This window comes from Protopterus annectens, chromosome 14.part0 (assembly GCF_019279795.1).
Source record: "Protopterus annectens isolate FY-2018-M chromosome 14.part0, PAN1.0, whole genome shotgun sequence".
Taxonomy (NCBI): Eukaryota; Metazoa; Chordata; order Ceratodontiformes; family Protopteridae; genus Protopterus; species Protopterus annectens.
In genome coordinates this window covers 965,766,020-965,790,767 of record NC_056748.1, presented here as the reverse complement: position 1 = coordinate 965,790,767, position 24,748 = coordinate 965,766,020, and the positions used below count along the sequence as shown (strand labels likewise).

Below are 24,748 nucleotides of genomic sequence, written 5' to 3'. Positions count from 1 at the left end.
GCTCTAACTTACAGGTGGAGTTGTTAGTCCCCAAACCTAGCGAGCACCACAACAACTTGTATGTTGGACTGTATACAGCATACACTGTGAAGTCTTTTGAGGCATACAGGAAAGTGTACTGTGGTGCTGCAGTAACAAGGGCCAGTCCAACCTGTTTAGACACATACTCTGGGTGTGAATAGAACAGCTTCCCCACCCCAATGTTATACTACTGCACACTTATGCTGCCCTTGGCTGGCACACCAATCACTCTTTCTCTACCTGAGAGCGGCTTCACCTGTACATTGGACCTGGTGCTGCAGGCATTAAGACTATTAACTGAGTAATTACTACAGTACAAGACCTACATACAAGGGGAACACATGCTACAGTATTGAGAGCAGTACAAAGGCTTGTGGTTGTATGATCACAAGCATAGATTCCTTTGGAGTCCTTATCACTGCATTGCATATTGTATCATTACCAACCAACCACAGCCTACTGTCCTGATTACAGATACATTTCCTTCCATAAATGAAATAGCTTTCATGCTAGTTTCCTAAATGAAAGCATCACAATACTGATTTATCATAACTTTATTTTAGAGGTTGTTTTGCTATTGTATGGTGTCTCATTTGAGTCAACATGTCTTAACATGAAAACTCTGGAAACACATGATAATTGATTGCCCAAATCAAGAGTTAAACTTTCCTATGTGCACACTGATAAAAGATGCAAAAACTTGTACAGAACAGTAAATGAAAATATGCACGGTACTAAATGGAGTCCTGTCTATTCAAAAATAGATTCCTGTTAAAAAGAAAGATAAAAACTCAGGAAATGAATTATATGTTTTATCATATAACTGAGGAAGCTCAGAAAATTATTGATTTGTTGAAGTAAAATAAATGTCCTTAAAGAATACTTACCAAACCTTTGGCTATGCTCCTGCCATAATCCGGGCTAACACCCTACTTCCCCTTACCTTTCCACCCTCCCACAGTACTCTATCCCATCTTCAACCCCTGGTACCCACTCTATTTCACCTGCTCAATTAACTGTGAGCTTCCATAGAACTTTTGCTCCACTAGAGCATCCACTGACATCCAGTAAAAAGGGGCACAGTCGACATAATGTTATCTTTATGTACACTGTAGCTTAACCTGCAGTTACTGTTTGCCTGACATCCAATAAAAAGGGGCACAGTCGATATAATGTTACCTTTATGTACACTGTAGCTTAACCTGCAGTTACTGTTTGCTGAAATATAATCTGGCACTGTCATTCTATCAAGTTAAAGTCTAAAGCTTCAAAATGTATGCCTCAAATACCATGTCATTATAACAGAAAAGTGTAAAGCTTCAAAATGTATGTCTCTGCACATAACCATGTTGTATACTTAGTAAAGCTTCAAAATGTATGTCTCTGCACATGACCATGTTGTATACCTGTGGATATTTAGCTACTTAGCTAATGTCTCTGTACATGACCATGTTGTATACCTATGGATATTTAGCTACTTAACTAATGTCTCTGTACATGACCATGTCTATAGTCTATCTGCAGTGTCAGCTCTAACTTACAGGTGGAGTTGTTAGTCCCCAAACCTAGCGAGCACCACACTTAGCTAATGTTTCTGTGCATGACCATGTGTATACCTAGTAAAGCTTCAAAATGTATGTCTCTGTACATGACCATGTTGTATACCTATGGATATTTAGCTACTTAGCTACACCTGTTTTTACCTGTAGTATGTTATTGTACTTATTCTTTCTACTTAATTCTTTTTCTGTAATCTTGGAGCTTTTCTCCCTGGGTCTCTGTTGAAAATGGGCCACTGACCCAGTTGGACACTACCTTGTCAACAAAATAAATAAATAAATAAATAATTGAAACAATGATAAGTACAGTATACATGATATCTTTGCAATTTGCTGAAACATATGCTGCAGACAGCCAGTCAAAGTACTCTAATCCAACATAAGGCATCCTATTTGTCATGCTCTATACAAATAGAAATGAATCCCTATGGGCCACTTACCTGAATCTCCAGCTATCCAGTAACACAGTGGACCACCATAACCGCTAATTCGACATTTCCAGATTCGGTTATGTGGTCTTTCGCGGAACTCGGCTTTCGCTATTATAGTCTCGAGATACTGAAATTCGCTATTTCAGTATTTTGAGATTATAAAGTGAACCCATTATATATATATATATATATATATATATATATATATATATATATATATATATATATATATACACACATATAATTGTATCAGCAAATATCAAATGCACAAAAGAGCAAATGTAGAAATAGCAGTTATTTTAGAGAGACTCTAAAATGATCAAAAACAGGAGAAAGTAAAACTATTTTTTTTTGCAGGGGGCAAGCCCCTCTTTACCTCCCCACCCCATCACCCTCTGCTAGTTTTATACACACACACACACACACACACACACACACACACACATATATATATATATATATATATATATATATATATCAACTCCAAAAGAGTTCAGCAGTGGGGTAAGGGCAAATTTGTACCCCACTGCAGCACAAGCTCATTGGAAAGGCTGCCACACAAACTCCATATAAATGAACCTTCAGTTATGTGAGCATTTACTTTTTTTACATTAGTAAAATGCATTCACTCATATGAGTGTTCACTTTTCTCAAATGCAACCATATACATTGGCAAAATATTCAGTTTTAAGAACTGATTGATAAATGTTTCATTTGACTGGTGATACACATCATATGCAGTGTCAAATAATTTAAAATCTAAAGCACACAAAGTTGTACTACAAATATTATAAAATTCGGGGAAAAAATACCTATTTTTTTTTTCTCTATCTTTTTTTGCCCTTATGCCTGCTGAAAGTTGATCCTCTCCAAGCTGCATTTGAACCCATCTGCTCACCCATAATGGGTGTCTTTAGCACAGAGGCAAGAGCTGTTCAGGAGTGTCCCCCATGCAGCCTTGTGGATGCTTTGTGACACAACTTAAATTTCCATCTCTTCACTTCCATCACTGGAGGCATGCATCCTCCTTTTATGGCACAGGTCAGTCTGCCTTTTCCCCAAACCAATGCCTTTTGGAAACACTCCTACTTGCCCCCGGAGTAGGAACTATTCAGTGCCTGCTACCAGCAATAGTTTCATGGAATTCAGGATGGGGGCTGTAAGAGTCTTCCTAGTTTGGCAGTAACTCCTCCCTTGGGGCTTACCTGAGCACCCACATCCATGAATCATCTTCCTACACTCCTTTGTTGGCATGTGTATACCCCACACATATGTAGACAATAGCTACCTTCACCAGCTAGGGTGCACTAAGCCAATGCTGTCACCCCCCACCCCTAGTTTATAGCACACTTACACAGGAACATAGAAGTTAGATTGGAGAACAACCATATTCTCTCCCCAGGGCAAGAACACTACCATAAACTACTACTTCCCCATTATTCATGCATTACCTTTCTTACACCTGAGCCGCTACCCCAGTGTGGTTATCCGGGTAGCAAATAGGGATTTTTTTCTTACTAATACAAAGCTGGGTAAGAACACATGTAAAGTTAATTTTTTAAATGTAAATGGATACCTTTTAATTACCGCAACTGTCAAGCTTACAAATGTGAATGGCCCGGATTGATAAAAGCATTCAGGTATAAAACTCAATGTATTGATTTATGATGAAACAATGAAGATAAGTCTTATTAATAAAAACAAATAAACAAAGAAACAAACAAATAAACAAAAATAAATCCAATTCAGACTAAAGTGTGTAAATTCAATTCAGACTTAAGTGTCTAACTAGCATAATCCAAAAAAATATCAAAACAGGCAAAAATATTCTGTATGGAATCAAGCTTAGAGTTACTCAGCCGTGGTGACATGGCGAACTCCAACAGAATGGTAAAATATGCCATATCCCCTTCATCAGCATTCGTTTCCAGAAAAGATTGCATTTGAACTACACTAGTAATTAAAAAAATCTGAAACAAAATCAAATTATTTACTCCCATTCCGTTCACAACAATCTACAACAACATGGGCAAAAAGTGCTGAGCAATGAAACTCTCTTACTAATAATAGCTCAATTTGCTGTTACTGATGTTGTGTTGGGGTCTAATGATAAAGGACTCTATAAAAATTATAAATTCCTGGTGTGCGAGTTTGTCATGCCTTTTTGTTCCATACTTGCACAGTAGAAAACGAATGTTACTGTTTCAGTGTTCCTTATCCAAGGCCACATCAGGGCCATACACCAGAAATCCATGGCTATGTCTGAAAGGACTCCTCTGAGAAAAAAAGTATTGATAACCACTTTAAGTTCCTTAAATATATTTGAACATCTCATATATGTCAGCAATTTATGCCAAAAGCTTGCTACCCTTACATGACAATAGTTTCTATTAATAGTAGTGATGTTTACCATTTCTAAATAGATGCCTCTATTTTTTGTAATAATCTAGTGGAAAGTGGACTGAAATTTTAAGCCCCAAAGTAGCTCTTAAGTTCTCATTTCCAAAACTTTTAAATACTTAAATAAAATTTCCCTTAAACATTTAAAGTTGACATACTGCCTTTTAAGTATGTCTGTCATTATAGTTCAAATCCAGGACTCGATTACTTCTCTTGTTATAATACCTCTGGATACATTTTAGTTTTTAATATGTTTTAGAATGTAAAAACAAAAAGAAAAACAATACTCATTTTGCAGTCTCATAAGTGACTGTTATAGTATAGAAAGTACTACTATTTCCCTCGATGAGATTGTCCTAATTATACAAGAATACATTCTAATAATAATGTCATTATTATAATTAATTTTAGTTGATTTTTTTTTCTTGTTGCAGCCAGATCATTAAAAACAGTATATATTACCAATAACACATTAGTTATAGCATGGAGAGCCCTGATTTCTTGATCCTAATGACATAACTTTACACTTTACACTATTAAAATAGACAGTGTTTTTCTTTTTCTACAAAAAACAAAGAACTCAAGTAATTTTGTAAAATATGTTGTTCTTTAACAGAAACAACCTGAGAACCAACTTTGTTGTCATCAACAAGTTCCCCAATCTGTATGGAATACGATTTTAGTGAAGGTGTCATGAAGATATTAAACAAATCATGCACGTAATATTGTACAACCCCTCTTGATATTGTGAAAGGATGAGATATTTCCCCAATCACATCCTTAACTTGTCTATTTAACAACCATGATTGCAGCTATTTTACTAGAAAGGAATTTGTCAAACATTGAACCACAGTAACTAATATAGCCCAAATGGGCAACAGAATATAAAGTTTTAGCTACCTCCAGAATTATTAAATTTGCTAGCAGTTTATTACCCAGTAGTTCAACCTCTGGCAAGTAAAAATTAATCAGATTTGAAGAACATGAAATACCCTTAGTAAATACATACTAGTTCAAATACAGCCACTGCCCTCTGGAAACTGCTTTCATTTTCAGCAAAAGAATTTCAATACATTTTACAACTAGACTGGTTAAGCTAATTGGACATTTATCAATCTGAGCAACAGGCATCACTCCACTCAAAATAGGTGATGTAAAATCTGTTTTTCAAATCAGAGCAATGCATCCTTGCTACAAAGTTATCCTGGAATAAGTGCGGTATGCAAGATAACAAATTCTCCTTAACTTTAGCCAAAAGAATCATGATTATTATCGTGATCATCTGCACATTTTTTTTTACTATTTTTATTTTACTGAGGCTGTGCAATGCCTCACTGGACCATTTGCAGGTACAACCCAGGTTAACATTTTACAATCTAAACAAGAGATAAAGTTATTTACGGTGTAATGCAGCAATATATATATATATATATATATATATATATATATATATATATATATATATATATATATATATATATATATATATATATATATATATATATATATATCTATCTATCTATCTATATATATATATATAGATATATATATATATATATATATATCTATATATATATATATATAGGTTCATAGGTTTATAGGTTTATACTAGGCTATCTGCCCTGAGGCATTTATAAGCCTAGCCCAAATTTTTGTGGCTTACGCCACCCCTTATATGAAAAAATACTGTGCCCATTAGTTTGTTGTGCCTCTGTCCAGCAGTGACACAGAGATGATTCCCGGGATAAACCTACGATCTCCCATCCACAGGTCAAGATTTCTCTTGAACAGAGCCAGTGAGGTGCTCTGCCTCACATGGATCGGGATTTTATTCCACAGCATAGGGAGTCACTGAGTGATAAATCTATTCCTCCAGCACGTCCTATTTATATCTGTGCTAAGGTTTAAGTCGCTTGCTCTAGTGGTTTTGGTGGATTTGGATTTTTTGAGGTGGAGCATGTCCATTAATTCCGGGTTGGACATGGCCTTGTATGTCAGGCACATGTCACCTCTGAGCAGACGGTATGCAACTGAATAGAGCTGGAGTTTCTTCAATCTGGCAGCATATGACAGATTTTGGAGTCCCTTTATCCTTTTGGTGAGGAACTTTTGGGGTCTCTCCAATTGCTGCAGATGTCGGGTGAGATACATCCCGAATGGGGCATTGTACTCGATCATTGGTCTGATAAGTGAAGAGTACAGGGGAACAATGACCTCACTAGATCTGGATGTGAATCCCTTCATGATCAGGTGGGCAATGTAGAAGGTCTTTCTAACCACTTTAGCAACGTGAGTGTCAAAAGAAAGGCCACTGTCAACCTGGGTCCTCAGGTCGTCCCTGATAACCTCTTCTGTGCTTGGTGGATTGCCACCTATATGGTAGCTTGGGGTTACCTTGTTTTTCCTGAAGGGTATGACTATACATTTTTTGGCGTTTAACTTCAGGCCATGGCTCTGGCACCAGCTATCTGTTTCCGTGAGTCCCTTCTGAAGGATATCCGTTTCCGATGCACTTTCCACTATGGCGCCTAGTTTGCAGTCATCTGCAAACTTTGTCAGCCAAAGTCCTCCCATGTTGGCCTGTACTTCTGAGAAGTAGATGCCGAACAATAGGGGGCCAAGGACCGAGCCCTGTGGGACACCACTTGTGACCGGCTTGGAGTCTGACATAGCGCCAGCAACTCTAACCCTGTGGGTTCTGTCCTTAAGCCAGTTTGCAACCCATCTTGTGACATATGGGTTTACCTTTAAGCTGGTAAGTTTTTCTACAATACCCGAGTGGGGTATTGTGTCAAAGGCCTTTGCAAGGTCAAGGTAGGCTGTATGGATTGCCTTTCCCTCATCAATGGCCTTGGTGACTGTTTCGAAGAAGTCGACCAAGTTCAAAAGGCATGATCTGCCCTTGACGAAGCCAAACTGGGTCGGGTCCAATGTCTGCAAGTCCCCTATATCTTTGTTTATGAGCTCCATTATGATCCTCTCCATAGCTTTGCAGACTAGACTTGTTAAGCTTATGGGGCGGTAATTACCAGGGTCCGTAGAGGCACCGCCTTTGTGGAGTTGGACCACAGTTGCCGTACGCCACTCCTTGGACACGTATCCTGTGGTAAGGCTGAGATTAAACAGCTGCCTTATGTGCGGGTTTAATTCCTCATTTATATATATATAGTTCCCCTTTATAATCTCAAAATACTGAAATCTTGAATTTCAGTATCTCAAGACCATAAATGTGAATTTTTAAAACGCATAATCGTGAATTTGAATATCTCAAATTCACGGTTATGGCTTTACGCTACTTTACATGCGGTGTTTTGTATGGTGTCGTGTGTGGATTTAGGTGCGATTTAAGGTAAGTGAGTGTGGGATTTTGAATGTATGTGAGTGTGTTTGTAAGTTGTACATGTGGGTTAGGGTAGGCAGGTGAAAGTATGAGTGTGTAAGTGTTAGATGTGTTGGTGTTTGTGTGTGTGTGTGTGTGTGTGTGTGTGTGTGTGTGTGTGTGTGTGTGTGTGTGTGTGTGTGAGGGACTGTAGAATGTCTGTGTGTGAATTTGCTGTCTTGTTCTGTTTGTGTGATCTCAGAGTTAGTATATATAAGTAGGGGGTTTGGGGGGATGCAGCCCCCCCCCGGTTGTATGTAGTGCAGGTGTGTTGATTTGTGTTATTGTGTTTTGTTGCTTGATTTGTTGTAGTGTGGGTAGGATGGTGTATGTGTTGTGTGGTGTATGGTGTGTTAATGTTTGCGATTTTGTATTTCGCGGTTTTGGGGTTTCGGGATTTTGAGCGTTCGCCTTTATGGTTTTGAGATACTGAAATCTGAGATTTCAGTATTTCAAGATTATAAAGGGAAAACATATAAAGGGGAACCATATATTTATGAGGGACTATGTGATGAGTGTGGTGTGGTGCAAGTGTTTACCTTCTCCTCTTGACTGTCTAGTCCAGTCTTGGGTGAAGAGAGCTTTGCTTCCAGTTTGGTTATATAAGTGCATCTCTCACAGGTTGTAGTGTTGGGTGGTAGGAGGAGATGGTTGTCTGTTTACATGAGGCAATTGTTGCATTGCTCCAAGATGCCCAGATTCATCAGGTAGACAGGAGAAAACACCGGGAGCTGACCGTTAGACATGCCTGGATAGGTGCTTATTTATTAAGGAATATTTTCGGTATCCCTAAAATACATAAAGATTTACATGATCCTCCTATGAGGCCCATCGTCAGTGTGGCTGGATCTAAGACTTATTTTATTAGGAAATACATTGACTTTACCTTGAAAAATGTTTTAAAGGATGAACAACACCTTGGAATTGATTTCTGGCACTTTCTGAGTAAACTGAACCATTTAGTGCTTGATCATCAAGTTTCTTTTCTTCCAGTTGATGTTATTAATTTGTTCAACGTCATTCCTCATTCACTAGGTATTGAAAGGTTTGAAGAATTTTTGTTTGTTAGCAATGCATTTAGTAACAATGATGTTTCAGTTTTAGATAGTTTAATGGAATTAGTTTTAAAGTACAATTTTGTCTATTTTGAAGGTCAATTTTTTGTGCAAAAATCTGGGGTCACTATGGGGGCCTGTTGTGACCCCGTTTTTGCAAATATAGTTATGCTTATGTGGGAACAGGAATTTTTGTTTAACTCTCCTTTTGTGGGTTCATGGAAATTCTATTTTCATTTTATTGATGACTTGTTTTTCATATGGGAAGGGGATCTAAGCTGTGTGGAAGAATTTTTACTTTATATTAACAGCACCACAGCATTTCTTAAATTTACACATATGTTTAGACAGGATGACAATAATTATTTAGATGTTCAACTCAAAAAGGATTTGGTCAGCAAATGGTTTGTTATTGACCTGTTTAGGAAACTGACATACTGTAATAGCCTCCTACACTATCAAAGTAGTCATCCAGAACATGTTAAGAGGGGCTTGGTAAAAGGGCAATACGTCTATATTTCATGCATGGTCACTAAAGATGAGGATTTTGACCAACAAAGTAAATTGATGAAAGAAATGCTGGTGGCTAGAGGTTATCCCACAAGTTTAATAAATCGAACACTTGAAGAAATATGTATTAAGAAAAAGACAGGTGTCTTCGAACCATTATTAAGTGTGTGAGGGACTTCTTTGGATGCTTCCCTTGAATGTCAGATACTTCAAAACAAAAGAAAGGAAGGAGACTTAGCTAATGGTTACAATCTCTCTTTTATTACCAGATTTCCACATGACCACAAGGAGATATATGATATTTTAAGGAAGAATTGGTGTATTTTCAACACTCAGGTAGATATCTTGGGAAAAGTAGGGCCTCATCCTCGGATTATTTTTAGGAGAGGGGTTACCTTTAAGAACTTGGTTGAACAGACCACCCCCTTGGCATATCAACAGGGAGGTGGTACAAAAAAGTGTGGGTTTTGTGCCCAATGCTCCTTGATTTGTACAAATATTAAGATCAAAATTAATCATACTTATATTAGACCTAAAGGGAAATATTTTTGTACTACCAAGGGAGTGGTATACACTGCCTTGTGTTGTAAATGTCAAGGATTTTACATTGGTAAAACCAAGAGAAGCCTGAAAGAGAGGATTAATGAATACGCAAGGGACATTAAGATTTGTAACAGTAATAGTGCCTTATACAAACACACTGTTCAATTCCCTGGGCACAAATTCAAGTTTTTGGTTATTGAGAAAGTAGCCCAGGACCCACGTGGTGGTCTGTGGGAATAATTTTTTAGAGCTTAGGGAGTTGTTTTGGCAGATTAAACTCAATGCCCTTAAATTCCCTGGTCTTACTGACACCCTCAGTTTAAGTAGTTTCTTGAAAGTATGGTCGTATCAGATCTAAATAATTTTGAAAGCGTACCAGTGATACAGATAGTTTTTTATAGGAGGGTTGCTGTTATTCCATATATTTTTATTTATGCACTATGTTTTGGTTAAGTATGCATACATATTTGTTTTTTGGTGGTGCAAGTGTTTTATTATTTCCATCATTATTGCCAGTTTTTAACATTAACGTTGTGTGGCTTTAGACATTACTTTACAGGCTTTTACTATTAATTAGTACAAGTGTCATGTGATTTGATTCACTATAAAATGGTTGCCTTTTTAGACATTACTTTACAGGTTTTACTATTAATTAGTACAAGTGTCATGTGATTTGATTCACTATAAAATGGTTGCCTTTTTAAACCTAGCTAATTTACCTTTAGGTGCTTGAATTAATTATCCCATTTGGTGTTAGACTGGCCTTACCCATTCCATGGTTGATAATTATATATCGCACCTAATGAAAATAACTGGGATAATACCATAGATAAATTTAAGGGGAAACCTTGTATGCATAGAATAAAACATTTAGGAGATCCAAGTTGTACTTGAGTATAGAAGGTGATGAGCTTTGTTTTACATGGCTGGGGAGAGTGTTCCAGAGCAGCGGTATCATCTGCAAGATATACCTGTCCCTCCAAACCATTCTGTTGGTGTTTCAGAGGAGATTTAGATTCCTAGACCAAGTATTTCTGATACCCTCTGACTTGCTGATATGCATACCAAACACAGGTCACCTCTTAGCAGTCTGTAGCATACCAGGGTCATCACTGAGTCAGTCCATGTAGGATATATTGTTTAGGCCTTGTATCATTGTTGCAAGGCATCTCTGTGAGCATTCCAGTTGTCACATGTCTGGTCAGATGCATGCCAAAGTGGGCATTATACTCAATGACTGGCCTTATGAAGGCTGAGTAAAGAGAGACAATGACGTCACTAAATCTAGAGAGAATCCCATTGTTTATAAGCTGTGCAATATAGAAAAAAGTTCTTATGACAATGGACAGATGTTGGTTGAAGGTTAAATCACTCTCCACATATGTTCCAAATCCTGGGGTAGATAAATTCCCAAAGGATATGATACTGCATTTTGCAGCATTTGGTTTCAAGCCATGATTTTGGCACTGGCTATTTATTTGGAAGGAACCTTCCTGCAAGATGGCTAAGATTCGAGGGGATTCAGTGGGGATTCAGTGACTGTTTCTAGCTTGCAGTCATCTGTAAACTTAGCCAGAGGCCTTTGGTATTGATTTTTATTTCAGAGAAGGAGATGCCTAACAGGAAAGGTCCTAGCACAAAACCCTTGGTAACTCCACTGATGATTGGACTCTTTGTGGAGGTAACCTCCCCTGTTTTGATTTCCTGCATCCTATCTGTGAGTCATGTTAGTGACACATGGCAATCATGTTGGTGACACAAGGGTTTATTCCTAGGTTATTTAGCTTTTCAATTACACTTGAGTGGGGGATTGTATCAAATGCTTTGGCTAGGTCAAGGTATTTCATGTGTACCATTTTACCTTCACCCATTGTTTTGGTGACCTTTTCAAAAAAGTCCACCTGGATCAGTAAGCATGACCTGTCTCTGTTGAATTCAAAGTGAGGTGGGTCCAGTGTTTGGAAGTTCCCCATGTCATCATTGATTAGTTCCATGATAAGTCTCTTCACGCCTTTGCATATGAGGCTGGTCAGACTTTTGAATCTGTAATTACCTAGATCTGTGGAAGGTCCTCTCTTATGCAGGGGAGTGAGGAACTGTGAGGAACATGGACTCTTTAAAACTCAAAAATGGAAATGTTCCTCACACTGACGTAAACTTGAGTGGTGTGACACATAACAGCAATAGGCTACATGTTAGACTCTGTATCTGCAGACTGTGCTTGAATGATATTCCAGTACATAGGCTGACTGATAACAAATTCTGCCCACAGGTCATGAGCAAACTGTGATAGATGCAATATGTTGGGTTGGTCCACATGAGAAGCAATGTACTAATTAGGGTGTTTGCAATGTACTAATTAGGGTGTTTCATGTATATATGCAAAAAAATTTTTTTTGATTTTTTGTTTGCATACCCCCTGATTTTATGAGAATTGGTAGGACAAAGAACCATGTAAAATTTAAAGCCTTAAACTCTATGAGATTTTTACATTTTTTCCAAATTGCGCCAATAGAAATGAAATATTTTCACAAATCAGTACACAAATGGCAAATATCAGTTTGATGCTGCATCTGAAGTGTCTTGTTTGTAATTCTGAGCAACACAAATGTCAAACAGTTTAGGAAAAAATAAGCCTAGTAAAAATTAACAACATTCATAGGTAGTAAGCTCAAGTTTACATCAGTTAATTTATAGTACTATAGTGTCTTTTTAGTGGTTCTGTGACTTTCTGTCGATGGTGTTCAACGATCTGATATACCAGCTTTTGGTGTTCCTCACTGTGAGCCAGCATTTAACAGACCTCAGTTGCTAATTTGACTGCTTGTTCGGCACAGTTGTTAACAACTCGCAAAGCTGTAACAGTTTGTTTTGCAATGATAAAGTCAGGCATGTCACTCCATGCTGCAGGATCAACTGTTAGGAAAGATGAGTTTATGTTGACAGCAGTGAACAGATTCTTTGATCGTTCTGTTGCAAAGTCAGATAAGGTCATGCCCTGGAAACTGGCAACAGCTTTTGCATTGACTCTTCTTAGAATTTCCTTACTGGGTAGCTTTTTCAAGGCTTCAATAATGTGTTGTTCTTCTTCATTCCACACTCAATCTGAGAACAAGCATAGTGCTATGAGATCTTTGCTCAAATACCAAAGGTGTCCCTTGAGCTTTCGCAAAGCAACTTGAGCCATCGACTCCAGTGTCTGCAACAGGCAAAGATCATTGAGTGGAGCATTGCAACTGTCAGTAGCTGAAAACCATGCCTTAATGTACACTGTCACCATGAAGAGGCAGATTAATCAAAAAGCCTGAATTTCATGTGCTGTTAATCTAAACTGCTCCCAGAAGGAGTAGAATTTAAGGTAGTATATGCTTTTTGCCATCCACCAGGCATGATGGTATGCACCAGGTGGACTGAAAGCAAATGGTTCACCTTGTGGTTTGTCATAGAGGACGAGCAGTGACAGCTTGAGAAATTCAAGGTAGTCATCATGAGGCTGTGTTTCACACGTCAGCTTGTCTCGCAGTAGTGCAACAACCTCACTTCACTTCTCAGCTATCCAGTGTTTCTCACAGTCTAACAGGTATCCATTACCTCCAGTTTCCTTAACCAGTGGTGCGTATGCATTCACGTCAAGAACTTTCCAGTATTCTTTAAATCCTCTAAAAACTGCTATTTGTGGTCCTGAAGATGGGAAGAACATGTCAAACACTGCCGTAGAAATAATTTTTAAAATGTGATATCTGCATGGTAAAAACAAAAGTCGTCTCTCAAATACTCAATGAATCACTGTGATGGCATCTGTGTGCACACCAGTATTGGCACCGGTAGTATCAAAGCACAAACCTGCTAGCCATTCTGGAACACCTGGCTAGCTATGCAATGTCTGTACCACTGCTTGTGCCATCAGCTCACCAGTGTTTGATGGAAGTTGGGGTATGTCCAGCAGTTTTTCAGTATTTTGACCTGTAACAACAACTGGCATGTAATCAGCAAATTCTCCATCACTGTGAGGTAATAGCTTCCCATCAAAATGTGCAACAAGGGGTGTTGATGGTTAAAACTGCTTCTTTACTTTCTCAGCAATAGATTGTCATGCAGCTTGCCTTGCTCTGTGTATTGAACTTGTGGACATGACCAGATCATTTACGTCAATGCCAGCCGCTTGCAGCACTGGTGCAACAATATGCATCACTTGATGAGAAGTTATTCTTGTGCAGTCCAAGCTGGAACAGAAAGAGGATCATTCACCAGTCATCATTTTTTGGATACAGATTCAGGTGATCCTGTATCAACTGTGCTCACTTCTTTGACAGGCTGTCTACCAGTTACTACATTCTGGTGGTATTTTGACATTTGCTGCTGCATCATCTTCATCATCATTTTCATGTTCACTACTGTCTTCTGCCTCTGTCAGCTCTCCAGCTTCTCTGTTTCTTTCAGCTGTTCTTTATCTTTGCATTTCATTTCTTCCTGTAGTTGTTTTTCCTTTCTGTCCATTCATTTTTTTTTAATTCAATGTCCTCTCCACCAATTCGTGGTGGTGCAACGGTTAGTGTAGTTGCCTCACAGCAAGAGGTTCTCCCATTCGATTCTCGACTGGAGCCCCTTCTGTGTGGAGTCTGCATGTCCTTCCCACAGTCGAGTGATGTTAAAGACATGCAGGTAGGTGTGAGCGTGAATGGGCGTGCCTTAGTTGAAGGTTGGGCGTCAGGCTGGCAACTCGGCACCGTAAAATCCATTGCCAATCATGAGCGGACCGGAGTTCTGCTGTTTCGATCCCTAACTGGGAAAAGCCAAAAGTCCTCTCCAGCAATTGCCCTTTTTCTGTCTGTACATTGATCTTATAGAAAATCCCAGTCTTCTTGAGTCTTTATCAATAATTCTGCATCAGCATGCCCCACATCAAAAAGCTTCAAAAGTGCATTGCTAAAATCTGTTTCTAACTGAGACTGTGTATCTGACTGGTGCTTCTTATTCTTCCTGATTCTAGAATGCTTCTCATACAGACTTTTGAGTTTTGTCACTGCATTCGGCGTCTGCGTTGTAGGTATGCTAGCTAACTGCCGTAACTGCAGAACTTCATCAACAACGTTTGAACAACTTGCTGAAAGAGTTAACTTGTTGGTTTTAAGATCATAGAACAGTTTGCATAAAATGTGACTGCTGGTTGGAAGCTGATTTGTGCAAGTTGAGATATTAATGGCAGGTAACTGCTGGCCAACAAGCCAGACATCAGTAGCAGCTCTGGTTGACTTTCTCACTGAGCTCATGGTTCTCCATTAGGGGGACTGGGCTCTATCAGTTAACATTAGCACTACCAGCCACACATGCAGAAACTTTATGAATTGATAAATCATCAAAAAGTAATTAAATACAATGTTTTGCCCTGCACAGTGTAAACAGGAAACAGCATAGAATTTTGAACAATGAAAATAGAATTAAATAGTGCACAAGGCTTTAAATAAGTAAAGTAGGTTGCAGAAGGTTATGGAAGCTCAAGTAAAACTGACTGGAGATAGATAAATACAACATTGGAATGCAATTAGCGGTACTGGAAACAGTGTGATTTTTTACATGCTGTGAGCTGTCACTTAATGGAGTCAGACAATTCTAATTTTTTGCATATATACACAACTCACCAAACCTCACATTTTAGAAACCTATGCAAAATGATTAGAGAAAACATTTTTTTGAAACACCCTAGTACTAATATGTTGCTGCAGCTATGGGGGGAGCATCACTGGTGCTCACAGCCATAAGAGATCCTTCTCATCTGGGGATGATGAGCACTTAGATTGTACAGCTTCAAGTTCATATGTGGGCAGAGTCAAACCTCCACCAGTTGTATGGATGTCCACCCAGGACAGAGATAGACAGTGTTACTATGTCTTCTATCCATGACTCTGATATTTGTGTCTTGTCATCATTGTTAGCCGTTTGGCCTGTTTCATGGCCCATACTCTAAAAATGTCATCACAGTAGTTGTCTGATCTGTAAATACACAACAAAAGATACACTTGTAGTGGGCATGAATGTCTGTGCAACAACTGTGGCCCTGATAGATGCATGCATGCTAAGGGTGTCCACTTAAAATGTACCATGCAATCACAACCTACCTCCTGTGCTCTCCTGATATAGCTGGATACCCAATGTCACTATAATAAAACTCAGACTGTATATGTTGTTGTCATACTGTAGCCTTTTTTGACATGCAGCTGTATATAAATCCTCTGTAAATTATACTAACTTGGGGTTTCATATACCAAGATGGATGGGGTTGGTGCATCCTTGATGCCAGTGTCCATTGTTGCACAGACGATCCTAGTATTAATATCTTCTTATAGAGATAACAACATATCCTCCATCTTGGTTAGCTTGTTGCTCCTGAGTGGTACCCTTGTCATCAACATCTCGGTCACTACAGAATGTGCCTTTGCATTGGCATAGTGCATCATGTCAGTGACATGCTTATAACATAACTGAAAAATACAATACTGCCCACCTCCACCCATTACTGATGTCATGACCATTGTCTGCCACATTTGGTCAAGTAAATACTTGTCAGCACCCACCCCTTCTCCCTTTCAGGTGCCACCCAAGGGCCCCGAGTACCTGTAGCAGGATGACTGGTAGGAAGATAGCTACAGACACAGAGGTAGCCTAGGTATACCATAATGTAGTCAAAGAGACAGCAGTGGTGATGTGCCACATCATTACTGCACAGATGTAGCCCAGGTATACCATAATATAGTCAAAGAAACAGCAGTGGTGATGTGCCACATCATTACTGCACAGAGGTAGCCCAGGTATACCATAATATAGTCAAAGAGACAGCAGTGGTGATGTGCCACATCATTACTGCACAGAGGTAGCCTAGGTATACCATAATATAGTCAAAGAGACAGCAGTGGTGATGTGCCACATCATTACTGCACAGAGGTAGCCTAGGTATACCATAATATAGTCAAAGAAACAGCAGTGGTGATGTGCCACATCATTACTGCACAGAGGTAGCCTAGGTATACCATAATATAGTCAAAGAGACAGCAGTGGTGATGTGCCACATCATTACTGCACAGAGGTAGCCTAGGTATACCATAATATAGTCAAAGAGACAGCAGTGGTGATGTGCCACATCATTACTGCACAGAGGTAGCCTAGGTATACCATAATATAGTCAAAGAAACAGCAGTGGTGATGTGCCACATCATTAATGCACAGAGGTAGCCTAGGTATACCATAATATAGTCAAAGAGACAGCAGTGGTGATGTGCCACATCATTACTGCACAGAGGTAGCCTAGGTATACCATAATATAGTCAAAGAGACAGCAGTGGTGATGTGCCACATCATTATTGGAGAGACAGATATGGGGAAACATACGGCATATTTTCCTGACACATTGCTGCACGTATTCTCCCTGTGTGGTCCAGTACCATTGTTTAAGACCTACAGGTATGTATAATGAAAGGAAGGCAGTTTTGAGGAAAATTGGCAGGAAAATAAAGGAACATAGCAGTAATCATAGTGCTAATTTACTTTAAAGAAGAAGCTGTTTACAGAAAATTAACAATTTCATTTTGCTTTGTGTGATAGACAGTATTAATTAAAAATGCATGCAGTTGTAAGATGATTGTTGCAAATTGTTTCTGTAGGCTACACACTAAAGTGCGCTAGCCGATTTACAGCAATTACTGTCTGTTTTTTTCCTTGTCTCTGTAATAAAACAAAAAAAATCTCTTGTTTTCCCGCCTTACTGAACTAGAGTAGTCCAGTTTCAGAGTTGCTGATCCCTGGGCTTTGTTTTTAGTTCCTGTTACTGATCCATTGCCTTATTAGGAAGGAGGGAAGTTTCTTTGCTTACCAGTGGGAGTGGGAAGCACTGAGCGGCCTTTTTGTCTGATTTGGTGAAGTTTCAGCCAGAAACTAGTAGTCCATTGGTCGTTTTGGGCCAATTCCTAGCTCCCTTCAGCCCCTGCTATAAAACATGCAACGCCAGAAGCGATTTAGCTGAGTTACCACTGTTGCACACAAGAGCAGCGGCGGTTAAACAAGGTTAAACTATTTGGGCCATCTAAATTCCACTCTTCCAATTTTCCCTTAAAACTACCTTCCTCGAGCTGTACTGCTGATCTAACCAGCATATCCTATAACTGAAAAGTTCATCTCTACTTGATTCCCAAGTAGACTATTCTCTATCTGTAAAGCCTAGCACTTACTCCTACAGTACTTGCACCTTGATAAAGCACTCTTATTATAGATAGTACCCCACCAGCCTAAAACCCACTTCCCGAGTCCTTTGAAAGTCTCTTTATCTACTACTTCTAGTATGTCGAGGGATCAGTTGCTAGTGTCCTCTCAGCTCAACTGGTGAACCTGGGAATATTGAGGCAATGTTACAACTGCCTCATGTACACAGACAATCCTCTCCTTCTCCCACAAAACACAAATACATGAGAGATGCAACTATACGGCCAAACTGGAGGCTGAGCTCTCTCAACATAGGACTGGCAAGACCAGACAGGAGGAGAAGGTAACCACACACAATACATACCCAGTCACACATGGTACCATCACAACTTCAAATCATACACATACTCACACAAAGACATACTCGGAGGCTCTGATCAAAAATTTACCAAAACAGCAGAGGCCACCAAAGCAGACACCCAAACAACTACCACCTCACGACCCAACACATGCAACACATAGACCACACAGTCAGAGTGTCAAACAGTCACAGCCCTTAAGGCCAAACAAAATGCCAGACACACTTGTCATTGGTGATTCCATAGTCAGACACACTGACGTCCCGCTCAAAAGACTGAGTAAAGAGAAGGTCACAGTAAGCTGCCTGTCAGGCGGTAGAATCCGCCACATAACGCAAGCACTCAGGTCTCTCAACAGCAGGTACAAGTACGACGACTCAGTCATTGTCCACGCTTGGTGTCAACGACCTGAGACGTACCTCCTTGGACTACATGAAAAGGGACATCGAGGAGCTCTCTGATTATGTAGCCCAGGCAGGTATGACCCTGACCTTGAGCAGTATCCTACCTTCACCTAGAATGATGCCACAATACAGTGATAAGATGATCAGCTTTAATAATTGGCTTAAATTCTGGTGTCATTCAAAGGGGATCCAATGTCTGTCTGCCTGGGATGACATGCTGGACAAGCCACGCTGTTTCAAAGGGACGGCTTGCACCTGTCACCCCTGGGCTTCCGGATATTGGCAAAGGCTCTTGCCACCCCATAGTGCCTTTTTAGGCAAGGCTCAAATTCTAAACCTACCACCCTAGAACACCAAAAAGGAAAACTAAGGGTAATGCTGCTCAATGCCAGAAGTCTCAATCTCAAGATGCACGCACTCGAGGCCCTTCTCAATATGGAGAACATCGATGTCTGTGCTGTGACAGAAACCTGGTTCAAGGCTCCTGAGAGCACCCCAGCACTAACAGGTTTCACCTCATATCATACGTGCCCGCCCCAAAATCCGGACAACACCAAGAAAGGAGGGGGTGTCCATATTCATAAAGGACACCCACACCTCAAGGTTGGTGGCAACGCATGATGCATCGGAGACCATCCAGGTGCAATTAACCATAGGCAAGACTGCTCTGCAATTTGTAGCATGTTACAGGCCACCCTCTCAAACTCAGGAACCTCACATGGCCTTCCTGAAAACATTGAGGGGATAAATGTATCTCCAAACACCATCATACTAGGTGACTTTAACTACCCTAATATAGACTGGGAACACTACTCAAGCCCGAACACTCTAACCCAAAGATTCCTGGAGTTCATAAACTCAAATGCCATGGAACAACTAGTCACCATCCCCACAAGAGGAGAAAACATACTTGATCTCATCATCACCAAATGCCTTCTCGCTTACAGGTGCCTCCCAAGGGCCCCAAGACTACTCTGTACCAAAGGCAGGCTGGCCCAGTCTGGTGGACCCCAGCCATAAACAAGTTCTACAACAAAAGGAGGAAGCTACTACAAGATATGCTCAGAATTAGTTCAAAATGAGACACCTTTGATGATGTACCAGAATTACTGGCAAACATCTCCAACGCCCAGGTGAGAACTGCCCTCACTAAGGCAAAACACAGCATCCATGGGACCGGATGGTGTCCCCTGTCATTATGAAAACTCAATGAGGAATTAAACCCACAGTTAGGACAGCTGTTTAATCTTAGCCTCACCTCAGGATCACTCCAAGGAGTGGCGACGGCCACTGTGGTCCCATTTCATAAGGGTGCCTCCACAGACCCTGGAAATTACCGCCCCATTAGCTTGACAAGCCTTATCTGCAAAGCCATGGAGAGGATCATAATGGAACTCATAAATAAAGACATAGGGAACTTGCAGACTTTGGATCCAACTCAGTTTGGCTTTGTCAAAGGCAGATCCTGCCTCTTAAACTTGGTTGACTTTTTCGAGACAGTCACCAAGGCCATTGATGAGGGAAAGGCAGTCCATACAGCCTACCTCGACCTGGCAAAGGCCTTCGACACAATACCCCACTCAGGTATCATCGAAAAACTCATCAGCTTGAATGTAAACCCATACATCACAAGATGGGTTGCAAACTGGCTAAGTGACAGAACCCACAGGGTCAGAGTTGCTGGAGCCATATCAGACTCAAAGAGTCACAAGTGGTGTCCCACAGGCTCAGTCCTGGGTCCACTCTTGTTCGGCATCTACTTTTCTGAAGTACAAGCAAACACAGGAGGGTTATGGTTGACAAAGTTTGCAGATGACTGCAAACTGGGCCTAGGTCGAAAACATCTGACATCTGACACAGATATCCTCCAGAAGGGCCTCACAGAAATGGATAACTGGTGCCAGAGCCATGGCCTGAAGTTAAACCAAAAAATGCCAGTCCTTTGGGGAAAAACAAGGCTACCCCTAGCTATGGCATAGTCATACTGAGCATTTGGGAAAAAAAGTCATCAGAGATCTGGGGACCCAGGTTGACAGTAGCCTTCGTTTGATACTCATGTTGCTAAAGTAGTTAGGAAAACCTTCTATATCACCCACCTGATCATGAAGGGATTCACATCTAGATCAAGGGAGGTCATCGCCCCTGTACTCATCACTTATTAGACCTATGATTGAGTACAATGCCCGTTCGAATGTATCTGACCAGACACCTGCTGCAGCTTGAAAGGCCCCAAAAGTTCCTCACCAAAAGGATAAAGGGTCTCAAAATATGTCTTATGCTGCCCGACTGAAAGAACTCCAGCTCTATTCAGTCTCATACCGCTTGCTCAGAGGTGACCTGTGCCTGACATATAAGGCCATGTCAAACCCAGATTTGATGAATATGCTTCACCTCAAAAATCTAGATCCCTCAGAACCACAAGGGTGGAGATCTAAACCTTGACATGGTTATAAATAGAACGTGCTGGAGGGACAGATTCATCACCCAGAGACTCCCTATGCTGTGGAACAAAATCCCGGTACATGTGAGGCAGAGCACCTCTCTGGTCTTGTTCAAGAGGAATCTTGACCAATGGATGGGAGATTGCAGATATACCCCAGGGATTACTTCAGCGCCACTGCTTGACAGAGGCACAGCAAAATGATAGGCATAGTTTTTATTCAAACTAAAGCTGTTTAAAGCCACATAACTATGGGCTAGGCTTATAAATGCCCTTGGGCAGATAGCCTAGTATGAACCTATGAACCTATGAACCTATGAACCTATATACTACAATGAGATTTATGGCAGCTATACTGAAACGTATTTTATATCATTTAATTTGTGCTTCTTGTATGGAAGTTATTGTTTCTTTTTTTTTCCTTTTAGCTGCCCTCCAGGTTCCACATCACACATTTACTGGAAGAAACTCGCTAGGCTTGGTGGTTTCCAAAAGTCATTGGCATACATCGTTATGTCTGTTGCCTGCTTCCTGCACCCAGTTTTGGTCTGGCATGTTACAATTCCAGGTATTTTCTTTGCTATATAGTTGATTATTATAGGAGCTAAAGGACTTTTATAAGTGCACCTTTTTCTGAATGTTGCACTAAAACTATAATCACACTGAATTCTCTGAGAGTGCCTGCCCGTCAGAAATGAATAATAAGGGCAGATTTGGGTTTGCACATCAACATCAATTCAGTTTACTAGTGATATTAGAACAAACATTAGGAGATGAAGTGTCCAACTGAACTGTATTTCTGTAATAGCTATACTGGACAACTACGGGCCAAAAACAGTGAATACAGGGGAAACAAATGCAGCATAAGTACACACGTGGACTGTGCTTTCCAGCTACAACTAGTCTATAAATATTAAAATTAAAAGTGATTGAATTGTGTACAATAAAAAAAAAGACTTGGATTTTTTGCTTTCATTTATCTTCTTCACATTGAAATATTATCTTTTTTTCTAACTATCTCTGTGTGGATTTTGCAGGTGTCACACAGGCTTTGACTCCAGGCTATAAAAATGGTAACTCTTCTTGAATGAGTATGGCTTTTAAAGAAATGTGTATATACTAAGTGTCAGGTTTTTCACTATCATAACAGAGAAAGATTATCTAATATATTTGTTTAAAAAAATGACCAATAAAAGCATAAAAGCTTGTGAAATAAACATTCTATAAAAGAAAGAAAGAAAAAAAAATGTAAAAATATATAACTGTAAACAGGATATATATGTGAACTGAATTTAAATTATATCTTATCTCATTTAATAAAACCAACATATTATTTTCACAATTTGTAAACTGTATCATACATGGCATATACCCATAATGGTACGTAAATGGCATTAACTTGCTGACAACTTCTGAAACTGCATTTTTTTGGCCACTGTCTTTGACCTCAGGCCCATGCCAGTCCCTGTTGTCTCTTCTCCACAAGTCCCATGCTTGTCAGCTACCTGATGTGATCTAGGCTGGGAGAGTCCTCCAATAAGGAAAGCACCTGACCATGGAGTCCTCAATCTCTGCGTCAGGCTCACTGGGTACAAGGCATGTGAGGCAAAGGCAGTGAGTTGTAGCAGGCATGTGCCATCATACTGTGGCTCACATTTTTTCACCAACCCTACATGTTTGTACCATGGTACTGATGTCAGCATGTTAGGTTGAGTAGGCACTGAGGAGCTGCTCTGATAATATGTGTGCCCTCGTTCCTGAGTCCATAGGGGAATCATGTTTTCCTAGTCCTCCTAGGCCAGCAGCACAACATTATCTCTTTAAGCTTCATCCTCCACTAGAGCTTGTGTAAACAAATGTCCACTATGAGCCCCCTCCCCCCATTGCTTGGTATGCCCATCTTTCCTGAATTCAATATAAAGTATCAGAGCCACTAACTGAACTCGGGCCACCTAGGCCTAGTGAGGGCTTTATCCCTCTGTGCCATCACTGAGACACTGAAACTACATCAAGGTACAAAGGCTGTAACTTCATGGGGATTTACATAAGCCATGAGTTGTGCTGATACATAATACAGTGAGGTAAACAAGCCACATAAAACTGATAGCTATCCACAACCTTTTAATGGAGTGTCTTAATGGGAATATTAAAGATTACCTCCCACAGTATCAAGCCGTATAAAATTTCTTACCAAGCTCTAAAACCAATAACATTACAAACATAAACAAGCAAGGTGCAAAGGGATCAAAAAATACCATGCTCACTCCCTGATATGGGGACAAACCTCCATACAAAAAAGCCAGGCCAGCACAAAGTGGTGAAATCTGTTTAATCCTTCAAGATGTAAACCAAAGGCAGCACCAATACATAAGCAATTGCAAAAACATAAGAAACCAACAGACCGGTTTCAGCTACATTAAGCCTTCCTCAGTGTTAGTGTTACTGATGCTGTCCCTTATTAAATATAGATTAGTTTCTTCCCATTTGTTGCTTAAAATTGTTCATTAAGTCTTGGGGAAAATAGTGCACCCAGTTTAATAATCCATTTATTTACTTTGTTATTCAACATGGAATGCCAGCCAGTTTTGTGAGTTCTATCCTCTACAATTCTATCAATAACTGTGAATCTAAAATCAGCAGTTTTACGTGTGAGGACATGTTTATATAAAGCACTGGATATTCTTTTTTGCCTGATATCACTAAAATGCTCCGCCATTCATAGTCGGAGTGGTTTGGAATTTTGTCCAATGTAAAAAGCAGAGCATGAACACATAGCTAGATAAATCACCCAATCCATGTTACAATTGGCTAGAAAGTTAATATCATAAACAACTGCCGTGTTCTTACTAGAAAATGTTTCGGATTTATTGACCTTATTGTAATGTGTGAAATGTCCACATGGGACACAGCCCACTGGAGGTGGGCCCAAAGTTGTACTTTGTTTAGTTGTGTGTAAACCCTGCCATGACTTGTAGTGACTAAAATGCAAGCCTAAAGTCCTGCCCCTACGAAATGAGAAGGCACACTTATCTTGAAGAATGTTGGCAAGCCCTGAATCTGGCAACAACAAATTCCAATGTCTATTAATGATTTCCATGAATGTTTTAGCATTACGCCCATAAGTGATTAAAAACCATATGGTTGGAATCTCAGGTGATTATCTATCATTATATTGGAGTAACTGTTCTCTGTCATGATTCAATGACAAATGACTAGCCACCAATACACTACCTGGCTTATACCCCCTTTTATGGAACCTACGTACCAGATCATGTCTAAAGTGTTCATAATTGTCCTGATTGAAACATATACATCTTATCCTAAAGAACTGAGATTTAGGGATATTTCTGATATTTTTGATGTGTAGTGGATGAAAGCTGGATGCATGTAGAAGTGAATTGTATTGTGGGTATTTTCTATATACCTGACTATCTAAAGTATTATCAGGATTTCTGGT

The 24,748-nt window shown here is 39.8% G+C and overlaps 1 protein-coding gene across 3 annotated transcripts in view; it reads left to right on the top strand.

The window, feature by feature from the left end:
* TMEM72 (transmembrane protein 72) overlaps nt 1-24,748 on the top strand; it is a 238,527-nt gene that overhangs the window by 191,183 nt on the left and 22,596 nt on the right. For all 3 annotated transcript variants that reach the window (XM_044056763.1, XM_044056764.1, XM_044056762.1), the window contains one exon: nt 21,720-21,859. In XM_044056763.1, coding sequence (XP_043912698.1) covers nt 21,720-21,859 — 140 coding nt within the window. The remainder of the gene's footprint in view (nt 1-21,719; nt 21,860-24,748) is intronic.